General features: G+C 42.6%; 1 protein-coding gene across 4 annotated transcripts in view; it reads left to right on the top strand.

Moving 5' to 3' along the window:
* Nucleotides 1-8,559: 8,559 nt before the first annotated feature.
* KITLG (KIT ligand) overlaps nt 8,560-23,895 on the top strand; it is a 123,394-nt gene continuing 108,058 nt past the window's right edge. For all 4 annotated transcript variants that reach the window (XM_043968246.1, XM_043968247.1, XM_043968244.1 and 1 more), the window contains exon 1: nt 8,560-8,997. In XM_043968246.1, coding sequence (XP_043824181.1) covers nt 8,983-8,997 — 15 coding nt within the window. In that variant the 5' untranslated portion in view covers nt 8,560-8,982. The remainder of the gene's footprint in view (nt 8,998-23,895) is intronic.

Here is a 23,895-nt window from a genome sequence, read left to right as displayed (position 1 = left end):
TGAGGAAAGAGGGACAGAGGTGAGAAGTTGTGAACAAGAAGAGAAACTCAAGCTGGCTGGGAGCCCTGTGCTGACTGGTAGAATGAAGGTGTTGGTTTCTGGGAGGGGTGTCATACCCAGATCTTGAGGTCCTGGAAAAATGATGGAGGGAGAGACAAGAAGAAGCCCAGATGTCTGTCTAGGGCCATGGGGCAGAGTTCAACTTCAAACCAAAGTTAGTGCCATCTATTCAAGTAGCTAGAGCAAGGTTCTCATTGATTTTAGGTCCATGAACTTGTGTGTGTGTGTGTGTGTGTGTGTGTGTGTGTGTGTGTACACACAGAGATATAGATAACTGTATTTCAACATAATTGTTTTCCTAATTGTATATTATGCATTTTAAAACATTGTTCTGAGGAAGCTGTGGGATTCATCAGACCACCACATCTTGACATAGAAAAGGTTAAAAATCCCTGGTAGGGGAATAAAATTCCATCAAATCAACCAGGACAGACAGAACAGTGAAAAATGAAAATGTCTGGAAGCTTCTGAAAGGTCCTGAGATCTAGACTCTAAGGCAGAGGTGTGATAGGTATACCAAGTTGTGCAGATAGTCTGAAGCCTAGGGTGGAGGTGGGAGGAACAGAAATTCTTGGTGTAATTAGGGAGGGAAGAAGATTGCTTATCTAAAGAGCCCGGGCAGAAGTAAAGACTCCTGCTCTTGTTCATGGTCAGGGAGGAGAGAGATGTCCAGGCTGAGAAAATGAAGAGAAAAAGACTAAAAAGCTGGAGTTTGCCAAGGTCAGGGAGTCTTCAGGTGTCAGGGCTAAGAATTAAGGAAATTTATTCCAAAACGGTTAAGATAGGGGCAGCTAGGTGGCGCAGTGGATAGAGCACCGGCCCTGGAGTCAGGAGTACCTGAGTTCAAATCTGGCCTCAGACACTTAACACTTACTAGCTGTGTGACCCTGGGCAAGTCACTTAACCCCAATTGCCTCACTAAAAATAAAATAAAATAAAAATTTTAAAAAAGGGTTAAGATACCTAGAGCGTTGACAAACCGAACAAACCCTCTGGTGAATGATAGAGAAACTGAAATGTTGAATCTAACTGACTGACTCTGGGAATAGTGCTAAAGAAGAGGCTGAGTCAGACAAGAAAGGGGGAACTAAGAAAGAACTGGGCTTAGTTTTCTGTGAGCATGCATAGAAGATGGGGGGCATGACTGGCATGACCTTTAACCTTCATAATTTTGTAATTTTCCCTTTGATTGTAGCTATAAGTCCCATGTACTTTTCCCCATAGTGAAATATAGTTTGGGGATGAAATGAAGAAAAAAAACAACCCTAATAATATGGTTGCCTCTAATGAGATTTGTATTTTGATTTTCTAGAAAGAATAGTGGAGATGGGCCAGCCAAACTGGGTATTAGGGCATTATTGGGGTAGAAGCAAAATCTACTAGGGTCTACGTAGGCTGAACTAGTTTTCTCCTAAACGGCATTTGAGACTTGAATGGTTTAGAAGACCAGGGCTTCAGCCTTTGACTTGGCTTCAGAGTAAGCCAGGGCAGGGCTTCTTCAGCTTTTTCCACTTGTGAACCCCTTTTGCCTAAGAAATTTCTACATGACCCCAGGCATATAGGTATACAAAATAGATATACATAACCTTTTACTGTTGCCAAATTTTTGGCAACCCCTACATTCAGTTATATGACCCCATATTGGGTGGTGACCCACAGTTTAAGAAGCTTTGGGCTAGGGCATAAAAAGGAGTTGGCACCCTTCAGAGACCCAAGGGTACCTTCAGGTACCCTAGCAGGCAGCTAGGAGGCTAAGTGGCTAGAGCACTGGGTCTAGGGTCAGGAGGACTTGAATTCAAATTCAGCCTCAGACACTAGCTGACCTTAGACAAGTCACAACCCTCTTTGCCTCAGTTTCCTCATCTGTAAAATGAGCTAGAGAAAGGAAATGGTAAACCACTCCAGTATCTTTCCCAAGAAAGCCTTGAATGGGGTCTCAAAGAGTTGAACATGATGGAAATGACTGGACAACAAAACCTAGATATACCCTTCTGAACTTATACGTTTGTGTATAGAGACCAAGGGGTGCCATCTACCTGAACTCTTTGTTGTATCCTTACTGCCTTTCCTTTCCACACTCCTGTTAAGTAAACCTCCTTTTGGTTCATTATGAATTGAGCTACAAATGTTTCATCTCATTCTAGGGCTGAGTCTGAATGACTGGAAAGACCTGAGGCAGCCCCTGGCTACAAAATCCATCCATAGGGAGGAGAGGATAGAATCTAGAAAGAAGTGAGGAGCCACATTCCAAAGAACAGTTTGATGGTTTCATAGTGAAGCCTTGAAAGGAGCTCGGGGTTCCAAGAAGAGGTCAGGGAGAGCATTTCAGATATTAGATACAGATTTCTAAGGTTTAATGATGTGAGATGAAATGCCCTGTAGGATTGTGAAAAGTCTTAAATGTCAAACTGAGGATGGAAATGGTGATGAGCCCTGGCCAAGTAACGTCATAGGATTTCCCAGAGCTCCTAAGAAAACCAGCTGAGATTTACCACTGAGAGGGACTTCAGGGAATATCTAGACCAACTCTTCATCTCACAGAAGAGGTATAGGGTGGTTCCAGCCCCTGAGACAGTGCTGGACCAAAAGTGCTTAATAAATCCTTGTTGACTTGAACCATCAACTCACTGGGTTGTTTTATTTTAAATTTAATTACTTTTTTGGTTATATTTTAAGTTCCATATTGTCTCTTTCTCTCTTTCCCCACCCCTCACTAGAGAAGTCCACCATTTGACAGAAAATGTGAAGTGCCTGAGGCCGGATTTGAACTCAGGTCCTCCTGAATCCAGGGCCAGTGCTCTATCCACTGTGCCACCAACTGCCCCTAGAACATTGTACATATTAACAGCAATACTGTTTAAAGAACAACTGTGAATGACCAAATTATTTTTAATATTATAAGGACTCAAATCAACTTCAAAGGACCCTTGAAGGAAGATGCTCTTGAGAAAAGAACTAATATATAGAAGGATGTATAATATGGTCAAAAATATACATATAGCATATATACCATACCATACACGCTTCTATATGTTGTGTTTATTCACACACATATATGTATGGATATATACACGTATGTATAGACATGGATGTGTGTACACATATACACACATGTACACACATGCTATGCATACTTTTATTTATCAGTGCTTTCTCTGCAGGAGGGTAGCATTTGCCTTCATGGGTCCTTTATAGCTAATTTCAATATTTATAATAGAATAATATAGTTATTCACAGTTGTTCTTTGAATAATATTGCTGTTACTGTATACAATATTCTTTTGGTTCTGCTCATTTCACTTTTCATTATTTCATACAAGTCTTTCCATGTTTTTCTAAAGTCAACCAGCTCATTATTTCTTACAACACAGTAACTGGTATTCTGTCCCAATCAATCATACACTACAACGTGTAGCCATTCCCTGAAAGATGGGCATCCCCTCCATTTCAAGTTCTTTGCCACCACTCACTGGGCCATTGTGACGAAAGGATTACCAATGTATGAGTTATGGTCACCAATCGTTCTAGATCATACAGCGAACACATAGGAGCTAAGTTGAGATTCAAACCCAGTTCATGGGTTTCGAGATTTGGAGCTGGAAAAGGTCTTAGAGATCACCAAGTCCAGCCCCTTCACCTTACACATAATGAAATTAAGGACTAGAGAAGTTTGCCCAAGTAGTAAATTGCCCAAGATCACACAGGTCGAGTTACAGAACTCAGATTAAAACCCACATCTTCTGACTAAAAATCCAGCGTTCCTTCCATTGTACCACACAGATTCTCTGATCTATTTTTTTTTCCGCTGCCCCCAAACACTCTGTAAATGCAAAGTGCTATAGAGATGTCAGCCCTTATTATTATTCACGAGAGAAGTTTCATTAACTGAAACTCCACGGGAGCCAAAAGGACCCAAGTGCCAAAAAAAGCTAATGAAATATAAATCTGCGTTCATAGAACTGTAGGGTCCAAGACAGGAAGATATTAGTTCCACCCTACCCCACATTGCTCAGGCCACACATGCTGTATTGTGTTGTCTGGGGAATCACATCTCAGGATGGCTATTAACTGGATCACGCTCAGATGAGGGTGATTTAGGATGGAGAGGGGAATTAGCAAACATGTCAAATGAGAAATAGTTGAAGAAGCTGGAGAAATACAGCATGGAGAAGCAATGGTTTGGGGGTGGTATGTGAATTTGTGTGGGGAGGAGACATTTAAGGACTGTAATGATATATGAATGTCTGTGTTGTGAGAAAGAGATTAGATTTTTTAAAAAGTATTTATTTATTTAGAATTTTTCCCACCTTACATGTAAAAACAAATTGTAACATTGATTTTTAAACCTTTGTGTAAGAAATTAGATTTGTTCTGTGTAATCAATCAGTCAACAAGCTGTAATTAAGCACCTCCTATGTTCCAGGCACTGTTCTAGATATGTAATAGAAAGACAAAAGCAAAATAATCTTGCCCTCAATGACTATCTTCTGGGACAGCTCCATGGTACAGTGGATAGTGTGCTGGGCTTGGCGTCAGGAGGACCTGTGTTCAAATCTGGCCTGAAACTCTTACTAGCTGTGTGTATCTGAGAAAGTTACTTCACCCTCCTTGCCTCACTTTCCTCATCTGTAAAATGAGCTGAAGGAAATATCAAACCACTCTAGTATCTTTGCTAGGAAAATCCCAAATGGGATTGAGGGAGATAACACTTGAGTAAAACCTTGAAGAACTGATCGGGGCAGGCATTCCAGATATGAGATACAGGCTGTGCAAATACTGGAAGGTGCAAGAGGAAATACTTTGTAGGATTGTGAAGAGCTTTAAATGTCAAGATGAGGAGTTTGCATTTTATCCTCAAGGAAATGAAAGGCCACTGAAGTCTTTATGAACAGGGTACAGTGGTGAGAAGGGTGGGAGGGATAAAGAAGAAGGGAGGGAAGGAGAGAGAAGGGGAAAAAAGAGGGAAAGGAAGGAGACAGAGCGACAGAGCAATTAGACTGGAAGGGCTCAGGAAAATAAACACATTTTTGAACCTCTTTCCATTTTCTATTGACCACTATGATGCATTCAGGCATGGAACATCCTTGTTGTTTTAAATAGCTAATAGAAGTAATCTAGCAATGTAAACTTTTAAATATATGGCACCTGGGGAGAGTGATTGCATTAAGGTTGTGATTATCTGGCTAGTGTCACCTAAATCTATGCAAAAATTCCTTATCATTCTGGGGAATTCCTTCTACTCGGATTTTAGAAGATAAACCCTAGGGAGTTGTCAGGGGCTAGTTAAGAGAATTATCCTGGGTCTGCCAGCTGTTAAAGGTCTGAGGTATCCTTGAAATCCAAGGCTTCCTGACTGCAAGTTCAATGCCCCATCCATTTCACCATCCTACTTCTCAATTTACAGCACCCAGTGGCACCTCTTCCTCCAATTTTTAAATGGGTTTAAACACATATTCCATAATGTCTAATAAAAATAGGGATTTGGAGGGAAGGAGGGAAAGGGGAGGGATAGAGACAGAGACAGATAAATTGAGACACAGAGGCAGAGAAAAATATACTGAGAAACAGAGTTATATGGACACAGAGAGACAGAATGAGAGACAAACAGAGATAGAAAAATACCAAGAAGACAGAAACAGAAAGAGACACAGAGAGGCAGAGATAGACACACATGCACACTGTATGACAGAGCCAGATGCACAGAGAGAAAGGGAGGGATAGAGACAAAGAAAAAGAAAGATAAACCGAGAAGAGACACACAAAGAGACAGAGAGATGTCCATTTGAATTCAATAATCCAGCTTATCTCAGTCAGCCTTCTGATCTATTTTAAAATTGCCTGACTATACCCTTTGAACGAAAAGAGTAATCATTTAATATTCTTCACTTTTTCCTGGAAGAATTCTTTTTGCAAACATTAATTTTCCTAACTGCAGAGTGGGAGGCATCCTTCCAGCTGGGGCAACAAAGGCGTAGAGAAATAATTGGATGAAGAATCCATAATAGCAGAGCTGAGAATTCAATTCCTCCTTTAACCTCTTTAGGGGGCTTTGAGATTTCCTTGGTTTCTTCTTGTCTGGTCCTAGCAGGTGTTCCCTAAATTCACTCTGAGTAAACAAAAAATAAACCAGATTAACCAGATTTTTCGAAATGGACCATGTATGAACAGATATAAGCAACAGCATGCTACAGTAGAATGAGAGTCAGGTTGGGAATCAGAGGACCTGAGTTCAATCTCAGTTCAAAGCAATCACTATCTGGGTGACTTTGGGCAAGTCACTTAACCTCTGTGGGTTTCATTTAATCCCTTGGAAAAATGAGGGCAGCAAGTTCTCAAAAAAATCTATGGACCCACTCTTGTAATAATGTTTTTAAATGTATAAATAAACTATATAGGGTTATAAAGGAAAACGATTATAAAGAAAAAGTTATCTATCTATCTATATACTTACACACATATTCATAGACAAATATATAGATATAGATATAGAAGATCAGAAAACCCAGATTAACAATCCCCTGGGCTCAGTTTCAGTGGCAACTCCTTCAGGAGAGGTTTCCTGATCCCACAAGTTAATGCCCCACACATGATCTAAGATTTGCAGGTTTGTGTGTGTTTTTTTGAATGCTCTGAAGATTGTGAACAGAAATGTCAGCCCAATCAATTGATCCTAAACCAATGATCAACTAACAGACATTACTCAAGGTCATGCAATGTGCAATGAAATGTGCTAAGTGTTGGGAAAACACAGAAATGTGTCAACAGCCCCTTCCCTCAGGGAGCTACCATTCTAATGGGAGACATGTAAATAAATAGGTGCCTGCAAGATACATACAGAGCAGATGGCAGGTAACCATAGAGGAGAAGGCTTTAGCAGCCAGAAGAGGCCCAAGAAAAGTGGTCTTTTGAGCTGAGCTTTGAAGGAAGACAAATGATTTAAGAGATGAAGTCTCTTAGGCACTGTATTAGAGGCACAGTGATATAAAATCCCCTGTTTGAAAACCCTTTAGAAATTGACCACTTCCTACCTTTGCAGTCTTCTTACTTATACCTTTCCAACCCTTCAAGATACTCTAGATCCATTGAAAATGGCCTTTTTGCTGTTCCTTTCACAAGACACCCTCATCTCCCCACTTTTCACTGGCTGTCACCAATACCTGCAATCCCCTGTCTCTTATCTCCACCTTCTGGCTTCCTACAAACCATAACTAAAATCTCACCTTCTTCAGGAAGCCTTTCCAGGTACCTGTCAATGCCAAAGCCTTCCCTCTGAGAACGCTTCCAATTATACCTGTATATATCTCCTATGTATGTAAGTTGTTTGCAACGTCGTCCTCCCAATTGCCTCCCCAGACTGTGAACTTGATGTGATCAGGGACATTTCTTTGTATCTTTGGCTTAACATCAAATGCCAGTTCACTGACCGATTGACTAGGTGCTTGGGACAGAGAGAGAGAGAGACTAATGAATGAGACTGTCCTTAAGGCTCTGACATTTCATAGGGGTGCCATGGTCTCATCCATACACGTATATCTAAAGTAAGTGGGTTATTTTTTTCCCCCTATTTTCTAATGTCAAACTCTCCGGCTGTCATTTCCCCCCTAAAGCTGAAGTAGGTGATTTTCTGCAAGAGAATTTCATATGCCTCTTCCTCCACGGTTCTTTAAAAAGCTTTAAAAAAAATCTAAATTCTAACACCTAAACCATCCTGACAATATCTAGATGCCAGCAACAGCAGGCTAGAAGGACAAGTTAGGAAGACTTGGGAAGTCTTTGGCTCTTAGTATTCACAATTCACTTTCTAGCGTGTTAAGAAGGCAGTCGTCCGCGGCCGCTTAACTTTTACTTTTTAAAAGCTTAGTAAAGCTTAGTAAAGGGCCGAGGGATCTTTTGCTCGTTTTCCGTGCAGGCTTGGGAAGCTTCAACCCTCCCCAGAGAAAAGAGCAGGTTCCAAGAGCGGGCAAGCTGTGAACAGTAGCGTTCCTCCGAATCTTCTCTGTCCCCAGGAGGTGACAGGTGAGCCCGGGAGCCTCCCGAAGCCCGGGGGAGTGCACGGAGGGCCGGTCAAGCGGCAGCGTCCTGCGCCCAGCTCCTTATCGGCTCAGCAGCAGTCCCGGGGGCAGCCCCAGCAGCACCAGCAGGAGCAGCAGCAGTAGCGGGCGCCAGCTCCGGGTCTTCTTGCTTCTCCCTTCCCACAGCCCGTTCGCCGGTAGCCTCCAGCCGGTGCGTGCCCAAGGAAGATGGGATCGGGTTACCTTCGCTGGCAATGGGATGAGCTTGGCCTAATTTGTCCAACTTCTCTAGAACGGACTGGAGTTCTTACCGCCCTCCCTCCCCCCTTCCCACCGCCCCCCCATCCCAGGGGCCTCCCCCACCCATCCACCGTCCCCCCTCCCACCCAGCCTCCTCTGCTCGCTGCCGCTGCGCTCGCCTTTCCAAAGCTCCCAGAGGGAAGAAGGCGTGTCCTGCCTGCCCGCCCGCCCGCCCGTCCTGCAGCTCCCGCCGCGGCTGCTGGAGGAGCAGGCGGACTAGAGCTATAAAAGCGCTGGCCCGGCGCCGGCTCCGGCTTCATTTACTGCCTCGCGCGGCGAGCGGCCGGGAGCGAGCGAGCAAACGAGCTAGCGAACGAACGAGGGAGCAAGCGAGCGAGCGCCGCGGGCGGGGGGCGGGCGGCGAACTGGCCGGAGCCGAGGGAGCAGCGCTCGAGGCTGCCCAATGCGTGCACAATCTGCTGCTGCTGCCGCCGCCGCCGCCGCCGCAGCCGCTGCCCCCGCCGCTTCGCCGCAGCCGCAGCCGCCGCCGCTGCCTCCGCTGCAGCTGCTGCCGCCTCCGCCGCTCCCCGAGCAATATGCTGGAGCCACAGAACAGCTAAACGGAGTTTCCCCACCGCTGCCTGGGCTGGATTGCAGCGCTGTCGTTCCTTATGAAGAAGACACAAGTAAGTAGAGGACGTGCCCCGCGCCCCGCGCCTCGCGCCCCCTTGGGCAGGGGACCGGGCTGGAGCGAAGAGCGCGGCTCCCGGAGAGGCCAGAGAGCGCCCCAGGGTGGGGGGAATCTGCGCACCCGCTCGGCCTCGGAAGGGATTTGGAGCCCCTCCTCCCCTCCATCACCCAGGGGAAGGTGGTGGTGGTGAGAAAGAGGAGGAGGAGAAGGATGGAGGTGCCTAGTCCGGGAACCCAAAGGCGAGGGACTTGAAATGTGCACAGTGCATGGAGGATCGAAGCTCCCGGAGGGCCGAGATTATTTATTGCATTCTTTTTATTTGCATCCCCAGAGTTTGCACAGTGCCTGGCACAAAGTAGGCGCCTAATGAGTGAGTGCTTGTTGACTGATGGATTGACCGGAGGGGCAGCTCCCTTTTTTAAGTTTTGGAAAAGAACCCGGGACCGGTTCTCAGAGGAGAGCTCTTTCTGAAAGATTGGAGCTCAAGTCTCCGCTCTTTCCAAATGGACGTTAAAAGTTAGCCAGAGACCACTGATTTTTTCCAATGGGAAATATGCACATGGATCCCGACAGGTTATGAAACGAAATCCCCGCACCCCAAATAAATACATGCACACACCCTCGCCCTCATACATACACCTTTCTTTGCACACTCCCCAAGTCCTAGCAGGTCAGAAGCTTCCGAAAGCTGCCTTCCTGCAAAGCAGAGCGTGCAGCTCCCTACATTCTCTTTCTCGGACTTCTGAAATGTGTTGGCCTTTTGCGGCATAGAACACCACACAACTCTGCTGAAGACCTGCACATCTGACAAGGGGAGGGTGGGGGGAGGGGGCGGCCCCCTGGAAGCAATTGATTGCTCTTAGAGTAGTTTTGTCGATTAGTGGTTTGTGACCTGTAGGGTGTGTGTGTTTGGGTGTGGGTGTGGTATATGTGTGAGATGTATGTGTTTGTGTGGTATGTGAGTGAGGTGTGTATGATTGTGGTTTGTGTGTAAGGTGTGTGTGTGTGTGTGTGTGTGTGTGAGAGAGAGAGAGAGAGAGAGAGAGAGAGAGAGAGAGAGAGAGAGAGAGAGAGATTGGCTCAGGAAAGCCAAGCATTACTTTTTTACTAACCCAAGAATTCCCACCCCACCTTACTACACTGAGCCGAGGGGGGGGGGGGGAGGAAGAGGAAGCCAAGGAAAGTGTTTGTTCCTTAAAACTGTAATCATAGTTCCTGAGATTACAATATAAAATGCAATTTATTTTTAGTCGGAGCTGTGATTGTATCAGTGTTAGGAAACTGCCTCCACCTATCTAGGTCCGTGTGTAATTTATAGCCTCAGAGAGAGATTAAGTGATTTGCCCATGGTCACGAAGCTAATGGGTATCAGGATTCCGACTTGAACCCTGGGCTTCCTGATGCCAAGGCCAACCTGCTACCCGCTCTGCTATCGCTGTGCCGTCTCTCTGTGGTTTAGTGGGACTATTAGATTGTTAATATTAGGTAGCATCGAGTATCTGTATACCCAGAGCCTAGGACCATGCCTGACAAGTAGTAGAACGTTAATAAATGTTTGTGGATTGCATCTGTGTCTAGCACTGTTGAAGAGCTCTAGTGCAGTGGGGTTTTGTTTGTTTGTTTTTACTTGGTAGGTGTTTAAAAGGGAGTCGTCTGAGGCATTATTTTGAATGGGTCTTCTTTCTGGCCAGCTATTCTAGAGACAATTCATTTGAACCACTTTGCAATCTTATAGTTTCTCACCCCAAAGAGAAAGAACTGATAACTGGCTGGATTTTCCCCTTTCGCCCCCAGGGGTGTTAAGCAGGCGCTTATAATTCCTCTGTTGAAGTGTATGTGGGGGGAGGGGCGGGGGGGGGTGGCAGGGGAGGTGGTATGTGGAAGCAGAGATTTTGTTTTGTTGTCTCCCCCCAACCCCCCACCCCCGCTTTCAAAAAAAAAAATTGTTTTAATAGTGGGAGCTGCGATATTCGGTGAAATCTACAAAAAACAATTCCTCATGCCTAATTTACACTTGGAAAGACATTTACCTTTAAACCGTTTGGTGTCTTCTGAATCTGCTAATTCTGGGTCTAGGGAAAATACTGAGTCCATCCATTAATCTAGAGGCAGTCTAGACTAGTATTCTGTACTATCTAAAGAGAAAAGGATACTTCTGAGGGGAGTAGGGGACAGACAATAGAATCATCATGCATTGCATTTTTTTAAAATAGAGATGTAGGAAGCTAACTTTTAATGTTCTGTTTCCTCTAAGGTGAAGTATTAAATAACCTACTGGGTCATCTTTGGGAGGTGTTATTGAAATGTAAATGTTAGGAGAAGAAATAGGCCCAGAACAGCTGCTTACATAGAAGAGGTTTTAAAATAGGCTTACTCTTAAACTAGATGGGGAGGGTTTGAGTCTGAGAAATTCAGCCCCAGAGTAGAAGATCCTCATATGAATGGGAATAACATATTGCACAGGCTGGTAGATGAAGATGTTGCTGGTAAAGGTAAAATGGTTAAAATATTTAAACGCAGAGGTTGAAACCCAGCTTGGAGGTCATAGATCTAGAGAACTCTGGGAGGCAGTGTGCTTTATCCACACTCCCCTTCCTCTCCCATTTTTGTTGTTCAGTCATGGCTGACTCTTCATGACCCCGGTTGGGGTTTTCTTGACAAAGATACTGGAGTAGTTAGCCATTTCCTTCTCCAGCTCATTTTGCAGAAGAGGAAACTGAGGGCAAACAGGGTTAAGCGATTTACCCAGGGTCACACAGCTAATAAGTGACCCAAGCTGAATTTGAACTCCAGGAAATGAGTCTTCCTCATTCCAGACTCTCTACTACGCCACCTAGCTGCGCCCCCCTTCCCACTGTACCACACTTTGTTTTCAAAACTGTGACAAGGTGATAAACACCCAGCCCTAAGGACCTAACTTTGGGACTTAAAGAGATCTTCAGAGGCTACCTAGTCTATCCCTTTTCCTCATTTTGCAGGTGAAGAAATCGAGGCCGGAAGAAAGTCAAATGGCTTGCCCAAGGTCACAGAGAGTCAGAATTTGAAACTAGGTCCTCTGACTCCAGTTAGTTCTTTTTCTATTTTTTTTCTTTTTCTTTCTTTGACTCCCCAGGACTTAGCACAATACTTGACCCATGGTAGAGGCTTAACAAAATGCTAGTTGACTGACTTACTGACAGACACTACACCACATGATTATATCCTCTCTTTGTAGAATTAATGTGAGCTCTGTAATCTCCTTTATGCATGTAGGATTAAATGGAATAATTCCATTAGGAACTAGAAAGAGGTCAGTCTACCCTGAAAAGCAGCATGGTGTTAATGCCTAGGGATGCTGCTGGCCGGGGACACTGGAGACAGCTAAATATTTTAGAAATGTGACCTGTAGGAACAAGTTAAAAGCATGTGGCCTCTTAGGGGAATTGAGTGGTGTGGTAAAGGGCTTGTAGACCTATCTAAGGCATACCCTTGGTGAATGGATGCATTCATCGCCAGTGAGTAAGTGACCTTCAAAGTTTCCTTTTGGGTTCCTCCTCGTCATAGCACATTCCTGCCACTGAGAGAGGGAACACTGTGGAAATTAGCATGAGATAAAGTGGAACATCACCAAAGGAGAAAGAGGGGGAGAGGAAAAATTGTCCTGTCTTTTTCACTGGCCTGTTCTCCAACCCCGAAGGGCTTTTTCTTTTCTTTTTTTTTTAAATAATGTCCCTCTGCAATATTGCATAAGTGGCCAACTCGATTTACTTGTAAGCTTCAGGCAGTAAGATGATCGGTTCCACAAATACAATCTTGTCTTTGCTAAGGGTAATGATTCTGCTTCTTAGGTTTAAATTGTTAGTTTAAATCAGGTATTCCTCACGTGGAGCCTGGTAGATTTCAAGGTGAATTGAGACGTGGAAGGAATGTTTACACCTTTATTTTATTTTAAAAACTAATTTAGCATCTTTAAAAGTCTTTAAAAAAACATTATTCTAAGAAAGGCTTCACTGTCTTGCTAAAGGCATCCATGGTGTGTGAAAAGAGTTGAGTACCCTTGATTTAGAAGGTCTTTTATTTCTATGGCCAATGGAGGGCCTAATGGACCGATGAAATCACAAAGGCCGGTCCCTATAACTAAACCTGTGATTCTTATAATATTTGCAAAGTCCTTTATATATGTAGTGTTCCAGACTAGAACCTTGTGTGATGGGTATTATGAGGACTCCCGTGTTACAGAAGAGGAAACTGAGGCAGGCAGCAGTTAAGCAGCTTGTCTATAAAAGTAGCAGAGCTAATGTCTTTGAAGGCCAGAGCAATATCATAGAACAGGGTTTCTTAAACTTTTCCCATTCTTGATCCCTCCCCCCACCCCAAGAAATTATTACTCAACCACGGTATATATGTACATAAAAGAGGTAGACATAACCTTTTTTTTTTTTTTTAAGTGAGGCAATTAGGGTTAAGTGACTTGCCCAGGGTCACACAGCTAGTAAGTGTTAAGTGTCTGAGGCAGGATTTGAACTCAGGTACTCCTGACTCCAGGGCCGGTGCTCTATCCACTGCACCACCTAGCTGCCCCGACATAACCTTTTACTGTTACAAAATTCCCCCCATAAGGGGTATCAACCCACAAAGTAGTCAAAATTCCTGCTCATCTCTTCCCCCCAAATTCTTTATAAAGCAAAGAACACAATGCTTCTTTAGCTTATACTGTTATAATTTGGAACTGGCCCTCTAGTCTTTAATGTATATTGGACTTAGAACTGAGTTCAAATGTGGCCTCAGGCACTTTTAATAGCTTTTTTGTTTTGTTTTTTTAAGTGAGCCAATTGGGGTTAAGTGACTTGCCCAGGGTCACACAGCTAGTTAAGTGTCTGAGGCAGGATTTGAACTCAGGTACTCCTGACTCCAGGATCCGTGCTCTATCCACTGCATCACCTAGCTGCCTTTAATAGCTTTTTGATCCTGGGCAAGTTATGTAATTTTTGTATGTCTCAGTTGCCTCATCTGTAAAAGGAAACTGATTATATCACCTACTTCTCAACGTCCTTGTGAGGAAAAAATTTGATCATATTTTTATAAATTGTAAAGTGCTGTATTACTATTACTTATCTATTTATATATTGTTTACCATTTAGAAAGTAAGCTTCTTTGGGGCAGGACTTTTTTTTTTAATTAAAAAAAGCATTTATTAAATATCTAGCTGATATCCTACCATCACCATACATTTTTTCCTGGACTCCTTTATCAGAAATAATACCTCGGATTTCTCATGGTATCTTCATTACTTTTATCTGCTTATATTCTAATGTATTTCATAATCACAATTATATTGATTTGGAATTTTCCAAAACAAATGATTAATAATTATATTCAGCTAGGTGGCACAATGGATAGAGCACCTGGCCTGGAGTCAGGAGGACCTGAGTTCAAATTTGGCCTCATACTCTTACTGGCTGTGTGACTTTGGACAACTTACTCAACCCTGTTTTCCTCAGTTTCCTCATGTGTAAAATGAGCTGGAGCAGGACTGTGTTTTTAACGTTTTTTTGTATCCCCAGGGCTTAACACAGTGCTTGGCACATACTTAATACATTAATATATGTTCATTGATTGCTTTCAATCTAATTGAGTCTATAAAAACACCTTTAACATCCATATGTGTTTTGATGAGGAACAACAGCATACATTGAATGCATTTGATGAAATTCTTATGGGAAGAGTTTACAACAGTTGCTAGATTTAGCCCTGGCAGGGGCAACTGAGATCAACTAATTCAGCCTGTTTTTTTACAGAGTAGGAAACTAAGCTTCCAGAGAAGATAGATGATTTGCTAAAGGTCAAACAGCCAGTAAGCAAGAAGTCCAGGTTTGGAGCCCAGCAGTTGAGCTCAGGGTCTCTGATTCCCAGCTCCCTTCCTTGTTAGTTCCCCAATATGCCATACTGCTTCCCAGGATCTGAATCTGTGGGGAAATTTCCCGGTGTGGGAACTATATCCACGAAGGCAGATCACAATCATTAATTATGCCTCTGTAGACAAATCCTAAGGAGAGGCCATAGGGATTAAGATGTTTGCCAGGATTGCTCCGCTGGTCTCTGGAAGGAGGAGGCAGGAGGCAGGAAGCAGAAGGGAGGAGGGATGAAGTTGGAGGTGAGGAGGCTGGAGACACAGGAGGCAGGAGAGAAGAGGGAGAAGGGAGGAAGGAAAAGGCAGGTAGGGGGCAGCTAGGTGGAACAATGGATAAAGCTCCAGCCCTGGATTCAGGAGGACCTGAGTTCAAATCTGGCCTCAGGCACTTGACACTTACTAGCCGTGTGACCCTGGGCAAGTCACTTAACCCTCATTGCCCCACAAAAAATAATAAAATAAAAATAAGGGGGCAGCTAGGTGGCGCAGTGGACAGAGCACCGACCCTGGAGTCGGAGTACCTGAGTTCAAATCCAGCCTCAGACACTTAACACTTACTAGCTGTGTGATCCTGGGCAAGTCACTTAACCCCAATTGCCTCACTAAAAAAAAAATTAAAATTAAAAAATAAAAAGAAAAATAAATAAAAAAGAAAAAAAGAAAGAAAGAAAAGGCAGGTAGGAGGAAGCTGGAGGGGTGAGTCAGGAGGATGGAGGGAGATGGCAAGACAGAGGAGAAAGGGGGAAGGAGGCCAGAGGGAAGGAGGAAGATTAATGCTCAGGACCTGGAATCAGAAACTCATCTTTTGGAGTTTAAAATCTGGCTTCACTTACCAGCTGTGTGACCTTGTGTAAGTCACTGAATCAATCTTGTTTGCCTCAGTTTCCTCATCTGTCAAATGAGTTGAAAAAGGAAATGACAAACCACTCCAGTATCTTTGCCAAAAACAGACAGACAAATGGGGTAACAAAAAATCAAACTCAACTGAAAATGACTCAACATGTAATAGAGTCCAGTCCCAGCCTTCTATCCAATCAGACGCACTGCCTTTAGATTTTCCAGTAATGTGTCAGATAATTACACTATTAATAATGACACAGTATTGCTTGAAAAAATGTAAATATTTTGAGTTTGGTATTTCTTTACGTGTTTTAAACATTTAGTAATATAGTATGCTTATCTTATGATTTAAAAAAAAACCACACCAAATTTTATAATGTATTCCAAAAAAAGTCTATTCTTAGTTTCCAGATTGGGTTTTTGTGATTTCATTGGCCCAGGGAAGTCCCAGGTGAGGAAACTCCGTTTACTAGTGCAGGTAGGCACCTTATTTGCAATATATAATCTTATGATAGAGAGTTGCTCAGAAGAATTGGGAAGTTCAGTGATTTGCTGAGAGTCATTCAGTCTGTATTGAAGGCTTGACTTTTAAAGTCAGGTCTTTCTGATTTTAAGACTATCTTTCCACAAAAAGATACTGCTCCTCCTGTAGAAGTTGGGCATATATGAAATATTAATAAATATTAGATATTGCTTATATAGATAAATATGTGTGTGTGTTTATATACAGTATTATGCATATATGTATATGTAGTATATGGAACGTGTAGGCAATGAATACATGCATACACACATGTGTGTGTACACACATACATACACACAGTATCCCAAAGTCTTAATGCAGTTTTTAACCTTTTTAGCCATGTAGCATTTAGACTTTTAAGGCACTCTCTCTATGTGATATATTAATATGGATATGTGTATATATATATATGATACATATATACATGTGGGTATATGTGTGTATGTATACACACACACACACAATTTTTAACATAGGGCAGCTAGGTGGTACAGTGGCCTGGAGTGAGGAAAACTCATCTTCCTGAGTTCAAATCTAGCCACAGACACTTACTAGCTGTGTGATCCTGGACAAGTCATTGAACACTGTTTGCCTCAGTTTCCTCATCTGTAAAATGAGCTGGAGAAGGAAATGGCAAAATACTGCTGTATCTTTGCCAAGAAAAGCCCCAGTGAGGTCAGGAAGAGTCAGACACAGCTGAAACAAGTGAACAACAAAAATATATATAAACATATAGTATTAAGGAGTTGGGTATAAATGTATTATATATTATATGTTGTGAGTATTTTTAGAGCATATGTGTGCTACATACATACTTCACTCACTATATACACTGTTGATAATCCGAGTATATATACATATACATACATACATATATATATATATATCTCAATTAAAATAATGAGCATGCTCTGTGTGTCCACATACATAAATGTGTTTGTTGGTCTGTTTATCTATCCTGGTTTTGAAGGCACTGAATTTAAACCATGCCTATTAAAACTAGGTTGAAAGCTTTAATTAATAATACTAGATATGATACTTATAGGGATGGGGACAGTGACTGGACCTCTGCTTTTAGAGGTTTGGGGAACTCTCCTAGAAGACCTCAATCTTAGCCATATGCCAGTTGGCACCTTCTCTGGCCTTTCTAATCTTAAATCCTGCAGTTACAGGGTCTTGTGCGATCCTCGTGACCACCCCATGAAGAAGGTAATTTGACCATTTTTATCTCTACAGATGAGGAAAGTAATGCTCAGGGATATTTAAGGGGTTCACCCAAAGTCACAACACTTGTCATCTACACTGTCCCTACTGGAAGCCAGGTCTTGTGATTCATTCTATTTACTCTTAACTACACTAGGCTGTGCTTATATTTCTTATTGGGAGGCTGTTTCTGACAGAATTCGGCAGGGGGGCAGGGAAGAGCTCTTCATTATCAGAAATCACTTGAAGATGATTGCCCATGGTGTCAAGAATGCTTGCTGCTTGATTATGGACAAGTCTTTTAATCTTTTGGGAAGCTCAGTTGCTTCAGCTATAAAATGGGCATGATAATATCTTCCCTACTTACTATGGGGTTCTTGTAAGGCCCAAATGAGATGCAATATGTAAAGCACTTTGTTATCTAGTGCAAATTATTAGTACTGGAAAGATAAGAAATTATCCTATAGCTATATTAGGAAAGGGCATTTTATTCTCTGGGAAAGGGAAAGAAAATTTAAACAAAAGATCTGCTGAAAACATTTCAAGGCAAATCCCTTTGCACCGTATGTAGAGTAGTCTAAGGTTGCTCAAGTAATGAGGAATATTTATTCTTGCAAAATAAGGTTAACATATTTATCAAAAGAAAAATTGGACTCCGTCAAGAAGCATTTATTAAATGCTTACTATGTATCTGGCACTGTGGTAAGTAAGCTCTGGGGATACAGAGAAAGGCAAAACCATCAATCAGTCAACCAATAAACAGTGATTAAATGCCTACCATGTGCTAGGCAATGTGCCAAATGCTGGGGATACAAAAAGAGGCAAAAGGCAGTCCCTGCTCTCAGGAAGCTTAAAATCTAATTGGGAGGAGGGGGAGAGAACATGTAAACAAGTACATACAAAGTAAGCTTTATACAGAATAAATAGGAAATTATTAAGAGAAGGAAGGCAGTAGAATACAGAGGTGTCACAGAAGGCTTCCTGTTGAAGGTGGCATTTTAGTTGATACTTACAGGAAGTTAAGGTGGTCAGTAGTTGGGTTGGAGGGCAGAGAGCATTCCAGACATGGGGGATAGCCAGAAAGAATGCCAGAAGACAAGAAATGGAGTGTCTTAGTGGTAGAACAGCCAGGAATGCCTGTCATCAAGAATCCTCACATTCTAATGGGGGTGACAACATAAAAAAGTACAGACAAGATATAAAGAGGGTAAGTTGGGAATGTATTATTGTTGAAGGTATTAGGGAGGGGCCTCCCTGCAGAATGTAGGATTTGATCTGGGTCCTCTTTTTACTTAGATTTTATTCCCCCTCCCCCAATTACATGTTAATATAATTTTTAACATTCATTTTTTTGGTGGAAGCTAGGTGGTGCAGTAGATGGAGCACCAGCCCTGGATTCAGAAGGACCTGAGTTCAAATTTGGCCTCAGACACTTGACACTTACTAGCAATGTGACCCTGGGCAAGTCACGTAACCCTCATTGCTCCGCAAAAAAACCAACCAACCAACCAACCAAACAAACAAACAAAAACCTAACCAAAATAAAGCAAAACAAAACAACAAAAAAAAACATTCGTTTTTTTTTTTAATTTTGAGTTCTAATTTCTCTCCCTTCCTTTCCTCTTCCCTCATCAAAAAGGCAAGTAATTTGATAAAGACTATACATGCGTAGTCTCAAAAAATATATTTATATATTAGACATGTTGTGAAAGAAAGCAGATAAAAAAACAAAATAAAGAGTTAAAAAAAATGCTTTGATCTATAGTAAGTCCTTCATTTTATTGTTGATAATAGCTGTCATTCACAGTTGGTCATCATCGCTGTACAGTGTTTTCCTGGTTCTGCTCATTTCACTTTGCATCAGTTCATTTAAGTCTTTGCAGATTTTTCTGCTGAGCTGGGTCCTGAAGGAAGCCAGGGAAGGCAGGATTTGGAGGTGAGGGGGGGAGAACATTTCAGGTATGGGAATGACCAATAAAAAGGCAGAGCCGGAGGCAGCTAGGTGGCACAGTGGATAGAGCACCAGCCCTGGATTCAGGAGGATCTGAGTTCAAATCTGGCTTCAGACACTTACTAGATGTGTGACCCTAGGCAAGTAACTTAACCCCAATTGCCCTTCCAAAAAAAAGAAAGAAAGAAAGAAAGAAAAGGCAGAGTCAGGAGATAAAATGTCTTGTTCAAGGAACAGAAAGGTCAATGAAGAATTAAGTACCAGGAGGCAGTATAAGAAGACTGAAAAGGTAGGAAGGGGCCAAGTTGTAAGGAACTTAAAACGCAAGTAGGATTTTGTATTTGATCCTGCAGGGACCAAATATAAGAGGTCCCAAATAATAGGACCAAATACAATAGGTCCCTATAATAATAGGAAATCACTGGAATTAGTGAGAAGGAGCCAGAAATATCTGGGTTCAAGTCTGGCCTCTGACACAAACTAGCTGTGTGACCTTATGTCATCTCTTAGTGACCCAAGCAATTCTAAGATTCTAGATTATAGAGAAAGTGCTGACCTTCTGTAGCAGAGAGTATTTTCTCAACTGGAAGTTCCTCGTACCAATGAAACTACAGGTCTGGGACCAATCCCCTATCCATTGTCTACTGAAACTGGATTAGGTGCTACTGATCTAGAGATATAAAAAGACTTAGAGTTATCCTTTTTACATTGTGACTTTCCCCATTGCAGTTTTGATATATTGCAGGTCTGCATAAGAAATTAAATGGGAATTTGGGGGGGACTTTTGTGAAACCCACAAACAACATGTGAAGGCTAGTAGATGACCTAGAAAAAGTATTTTTACTTAACATTGGCCTACTTATAGCCTGTGACCAAATACTTAACCCTAATTTTACAATAAGGAACTATAAAAGCACATAAAAGAAAAAGACAAAGTTCAGACTTTTTCTCTGGTATGAAGGGAAGGCCAACATATTTAACAAAGATTTTCTAGATCTTGGGCACCCTGCCCCTGACTCTCTTGATGTGGAAGGGATAACAGTGATCCCTATTCTTAAGGAGTTTATAATCTAATGTAAGGTATTTGCAAAACATAGAAGATGATAAGGACCAAGGAAAAGTGATTTAGAAGTATTTGAGAAGGGAGAGATAGAAGATCATAGTCAGGAAGAAGGAAAACTTTCTGTCAGAGTGGGGACACCTGAGCTGATCTTTGATGCAGGAGGACATTCAGTCAGTCGGTTGACTATCATTTATTAAGCACCTACTATATGCCAGGTACTGTGGTGTTCAAGTGGGGAGGGCTATCTGCAGAGGAGGCAGAAGGCTGAAGATGAGGGCTGGGGGTGGGGGGGTGGGGGGATGGGAGAGGAGGGGGGAGTAAAGGGGCATGGAATCAACTAGTAGTCCAATTTGGTCAAAACAGCACAGACTCTTTAGTAATTCTGACTTATAATGGCTAAAAACTGGTTCAGCCCTTCCAAGATTTTGAAATCTCCGTGCTAACAGTATACTAATGCCACAGAGAACAGGGTAAACAACAATATGGCAAGAGAAAGGTCTGGTCCAATCCAATTAAGTTGCTAAAAATGTGTTTGTTTTATTGAATTGAGGGGGCTAGCTAAATTGTAATCCCACTTTTTCATAAAATATGGTTATTTTGAAGATCTTTCCATTACCCTAAATGACTTCCTAAAGAATACACACACACACACACACACACACACACACACACACACTTTTTGGGGGGTGGGGGGAGGGGCAGTGATGGTTAAGTGACTTGCCCAGGGTCACACAGCTAGTGTCAAGTGTTTGAGGCTGGATTTGAACCCAGGTCTTCCTGAATCCAGGGCCAGTGCTTAATCCACTGCATCACCTAGCTGCCCCCTGAGAATACACATTCTTGAAGAGACTTGTGTTTCTATATTTCAGATTTGAATATCTCTTCAATGTTCTCACTCCCCATTGCATAGACCCTTCAGAAGAAACGGGATACCATTTTCTACCAGAACCATTCCCCCCTTTCCCATTTTGGTCCCTAACAAAAGAATACAATACCGACTAACGTTTAATATTATTTCCTTACCCTTCTCCAAATCTCAGCCAACCAAAATAAACACTGCGTGGTATATAGGCCAGTGGTAACTGATATTTAGTAGAGTGCACAGATCAATAGCACATCATGTTTTATCTGAATTGGTTCATCCATTATTTTCCATCACAGTCAAGTGTCTACCTGGAAGTGATAAATAAAACCATTTCCAATAGAAGAACATGCTGAAATCAAAGAGTTTGGTTCATTCAAACTCAGCTACTTTTGGCAGTGGACTGTGGACAGAGTAACTCCTCCAATGTACCCCATGACCCAAGAGCTCCAAAAGACTCTGATATCCCATGGACTGGTTTCCATCTTGGGTGCTCCACTATAGAGTATCAATTTCTTTTTCTTTAATATTTTGCTCCTATCTGGAATAGACCTGATTTCATTGGTATAATCCAGAGTGTGTTGAAGACCGTTGAATTGGAGCCAGTTGCTAAATTTTCAGTGTGATCACTTATACCTCAGAAATTGGCAAACCCTAGAAATCAGGGCTTGATTTATTGTTTTGTTGATTGTCTAGACTAATGAGAGTGATTGAGAAAATGTTTACAATGCATATTAAATATGTGTCAAACATTTTTTTCCCTTTGTTAAACATTTACCAGCATTCCCCTAGATAAGGAAATGCCAAGTGAGGAAACTCTAGTGCAGGTCAGCAGTTTCTCTGCAATGGATAGGCTTAAATATTCTTCTAGACCTCTGAGAGGTTGAGTTACCCAGGGGTAACACAACCAGTTTAGGCTGGATTTGAACCCAGGTCTTCAGGCTAGCTCTCTTTCTGTCTTATTGCACTTTTCCACCTGGATTCATCTTAGAAAAGTCTTTGTACTAAAGTTGAGGCTTTAGAACCAACTATCCACTGGGATTTTTGCTTTTTAGAAAGGTCTGGGTTTGACTTCTGGTCTCAACTTGTGCCTTCATGCTCTTCTTGTAAAATAAAGAAGTTGCACTGGATGGCCTCTAAGGTCCCTTCGAGTTCTAAAGCTCCAGTCTTGGGGGAGAGAGAGGGAGAGAGAGGGAGAGAGAGAGAGAGAGAGAGAGAGAGAGAGAGAGAGAGAGAGAGAGAGAGAGAGAGAGAGAGAGAGAGAGAGATACAAAGAGAGATAAAGAGATAGGGAGAAACAGAGAGACAGATACACAGAGAGATACAGAGACTGACAGTGAGAGATTGAGGGAGGTAGAGAGAGAGAAACAGAGACAGAGAGACAGAGACAGACACGGACAGAGGGAGGGAGAGAGAGGGAGAAAGAGAGAGACAGATGGACAGAGGGAGGGAGAGAGAGGGAGAAAGAGAGAGAGAGAGAGAGAGAGAGATGGAGATACAAAGAGAGATACAGAGATAGGGAGAAACAGAGAGATACAGAGACTGACAGAGATCGAGGGAGGGAGAGAGAGAAACAGAGACAGAGAGACAGAAACAGACAGGGACAGAGGGAGGGGGAGAGAGGGAGACAGACTGAGACAAAGACAGAGAGTCAGAGGGCAGAAGAGAGAGACCAAGAGAGACCGAGAGGGAGACAGAAACAGAGAGAGAGGGAGAACGGGAAGGTGGGTGGGGGGAGAGACAGGGACAGAGAGAGACAGAGACATACAGAAGGGACACACAGACAGACAGAGACAGAAGGAGGGTAAGGGAGGGAGAAGTATACAGATAGACAGCCAGACAGGCAGCCAGAAAGACATGGAGAAAAAAGTTAGACGAAAGCACCAAGGAGAAAAGACAGTTCTGTCCAGTCTTTCTGATTCAGCTCAATTTTCCCCCAATTTTGCATATGCTCCCTTGAAGAAAAGAGGCACACACCTTTTCTTCTCTCAGATGAATGAAGTTCACTTGGTCTTTCTTCACCTTTAGGTCCTGGAGGATAGATACTTCCTCTGCTTTGCTTTGTCTCTCTACTGGGCATCTGCAGTCACTTAATACTATGCACATTTCTCTTTTTCTCTTCTTCCCCATGTTCCCTCACTGCTCTCTAGCTAGGCTACCTCCCAAGGGATCTCTTCTCATTCCCTGCCCCCTTTAAACATATAAACCGTAAGCAGCCATCTTTGACTTTTTTGTTCTTGGTCTCCCATGTAGCTGGTTGAATTTAAAGAGCAAATTGAAGAAACACTCCGGATGCTTTCTAAGGCATCCTCTCTGCTATTATTTTACATCACAGCAGCTGCTATGACTAAGGTGGCAACACAGAGTTCCAATTTTCCTAATTCATTGGACTCATTCTTGGAGATGGGATGGGTGTGGTAGGAGGAGATAGGATGATGGACTTGGAAATCAAGCTCTTTGAATTTCCCCATCTGCCTCCCCAATTGTCTAGCCTGAGATAAGAGCAAGGACTGTCTTGTTTTGATAAACCTAATTCTCAAAATACTTTTACGTGTAACCTG

This window comes from Dromiciops gliroides, chromosome 5, assembly GCF_019393635.1.
Source record: "Dromiciops gliroides isolate mDroGli1 chromosome 5, mDroGli1.pri, whole genome shotgun sequence".
NCBI classification, from domain to species: domain Eukaryota; kingdom Metazoa; phylum Chordata; class Mammalia; order Microbiotheria; family Microbiotheriidae; genus Dromiciops; species Dromiciops gliroides.
Note: the sequence above shows the minus strand (reverse complement) of the source record. Positions and strands in the feature narration are given on the sequence as shown.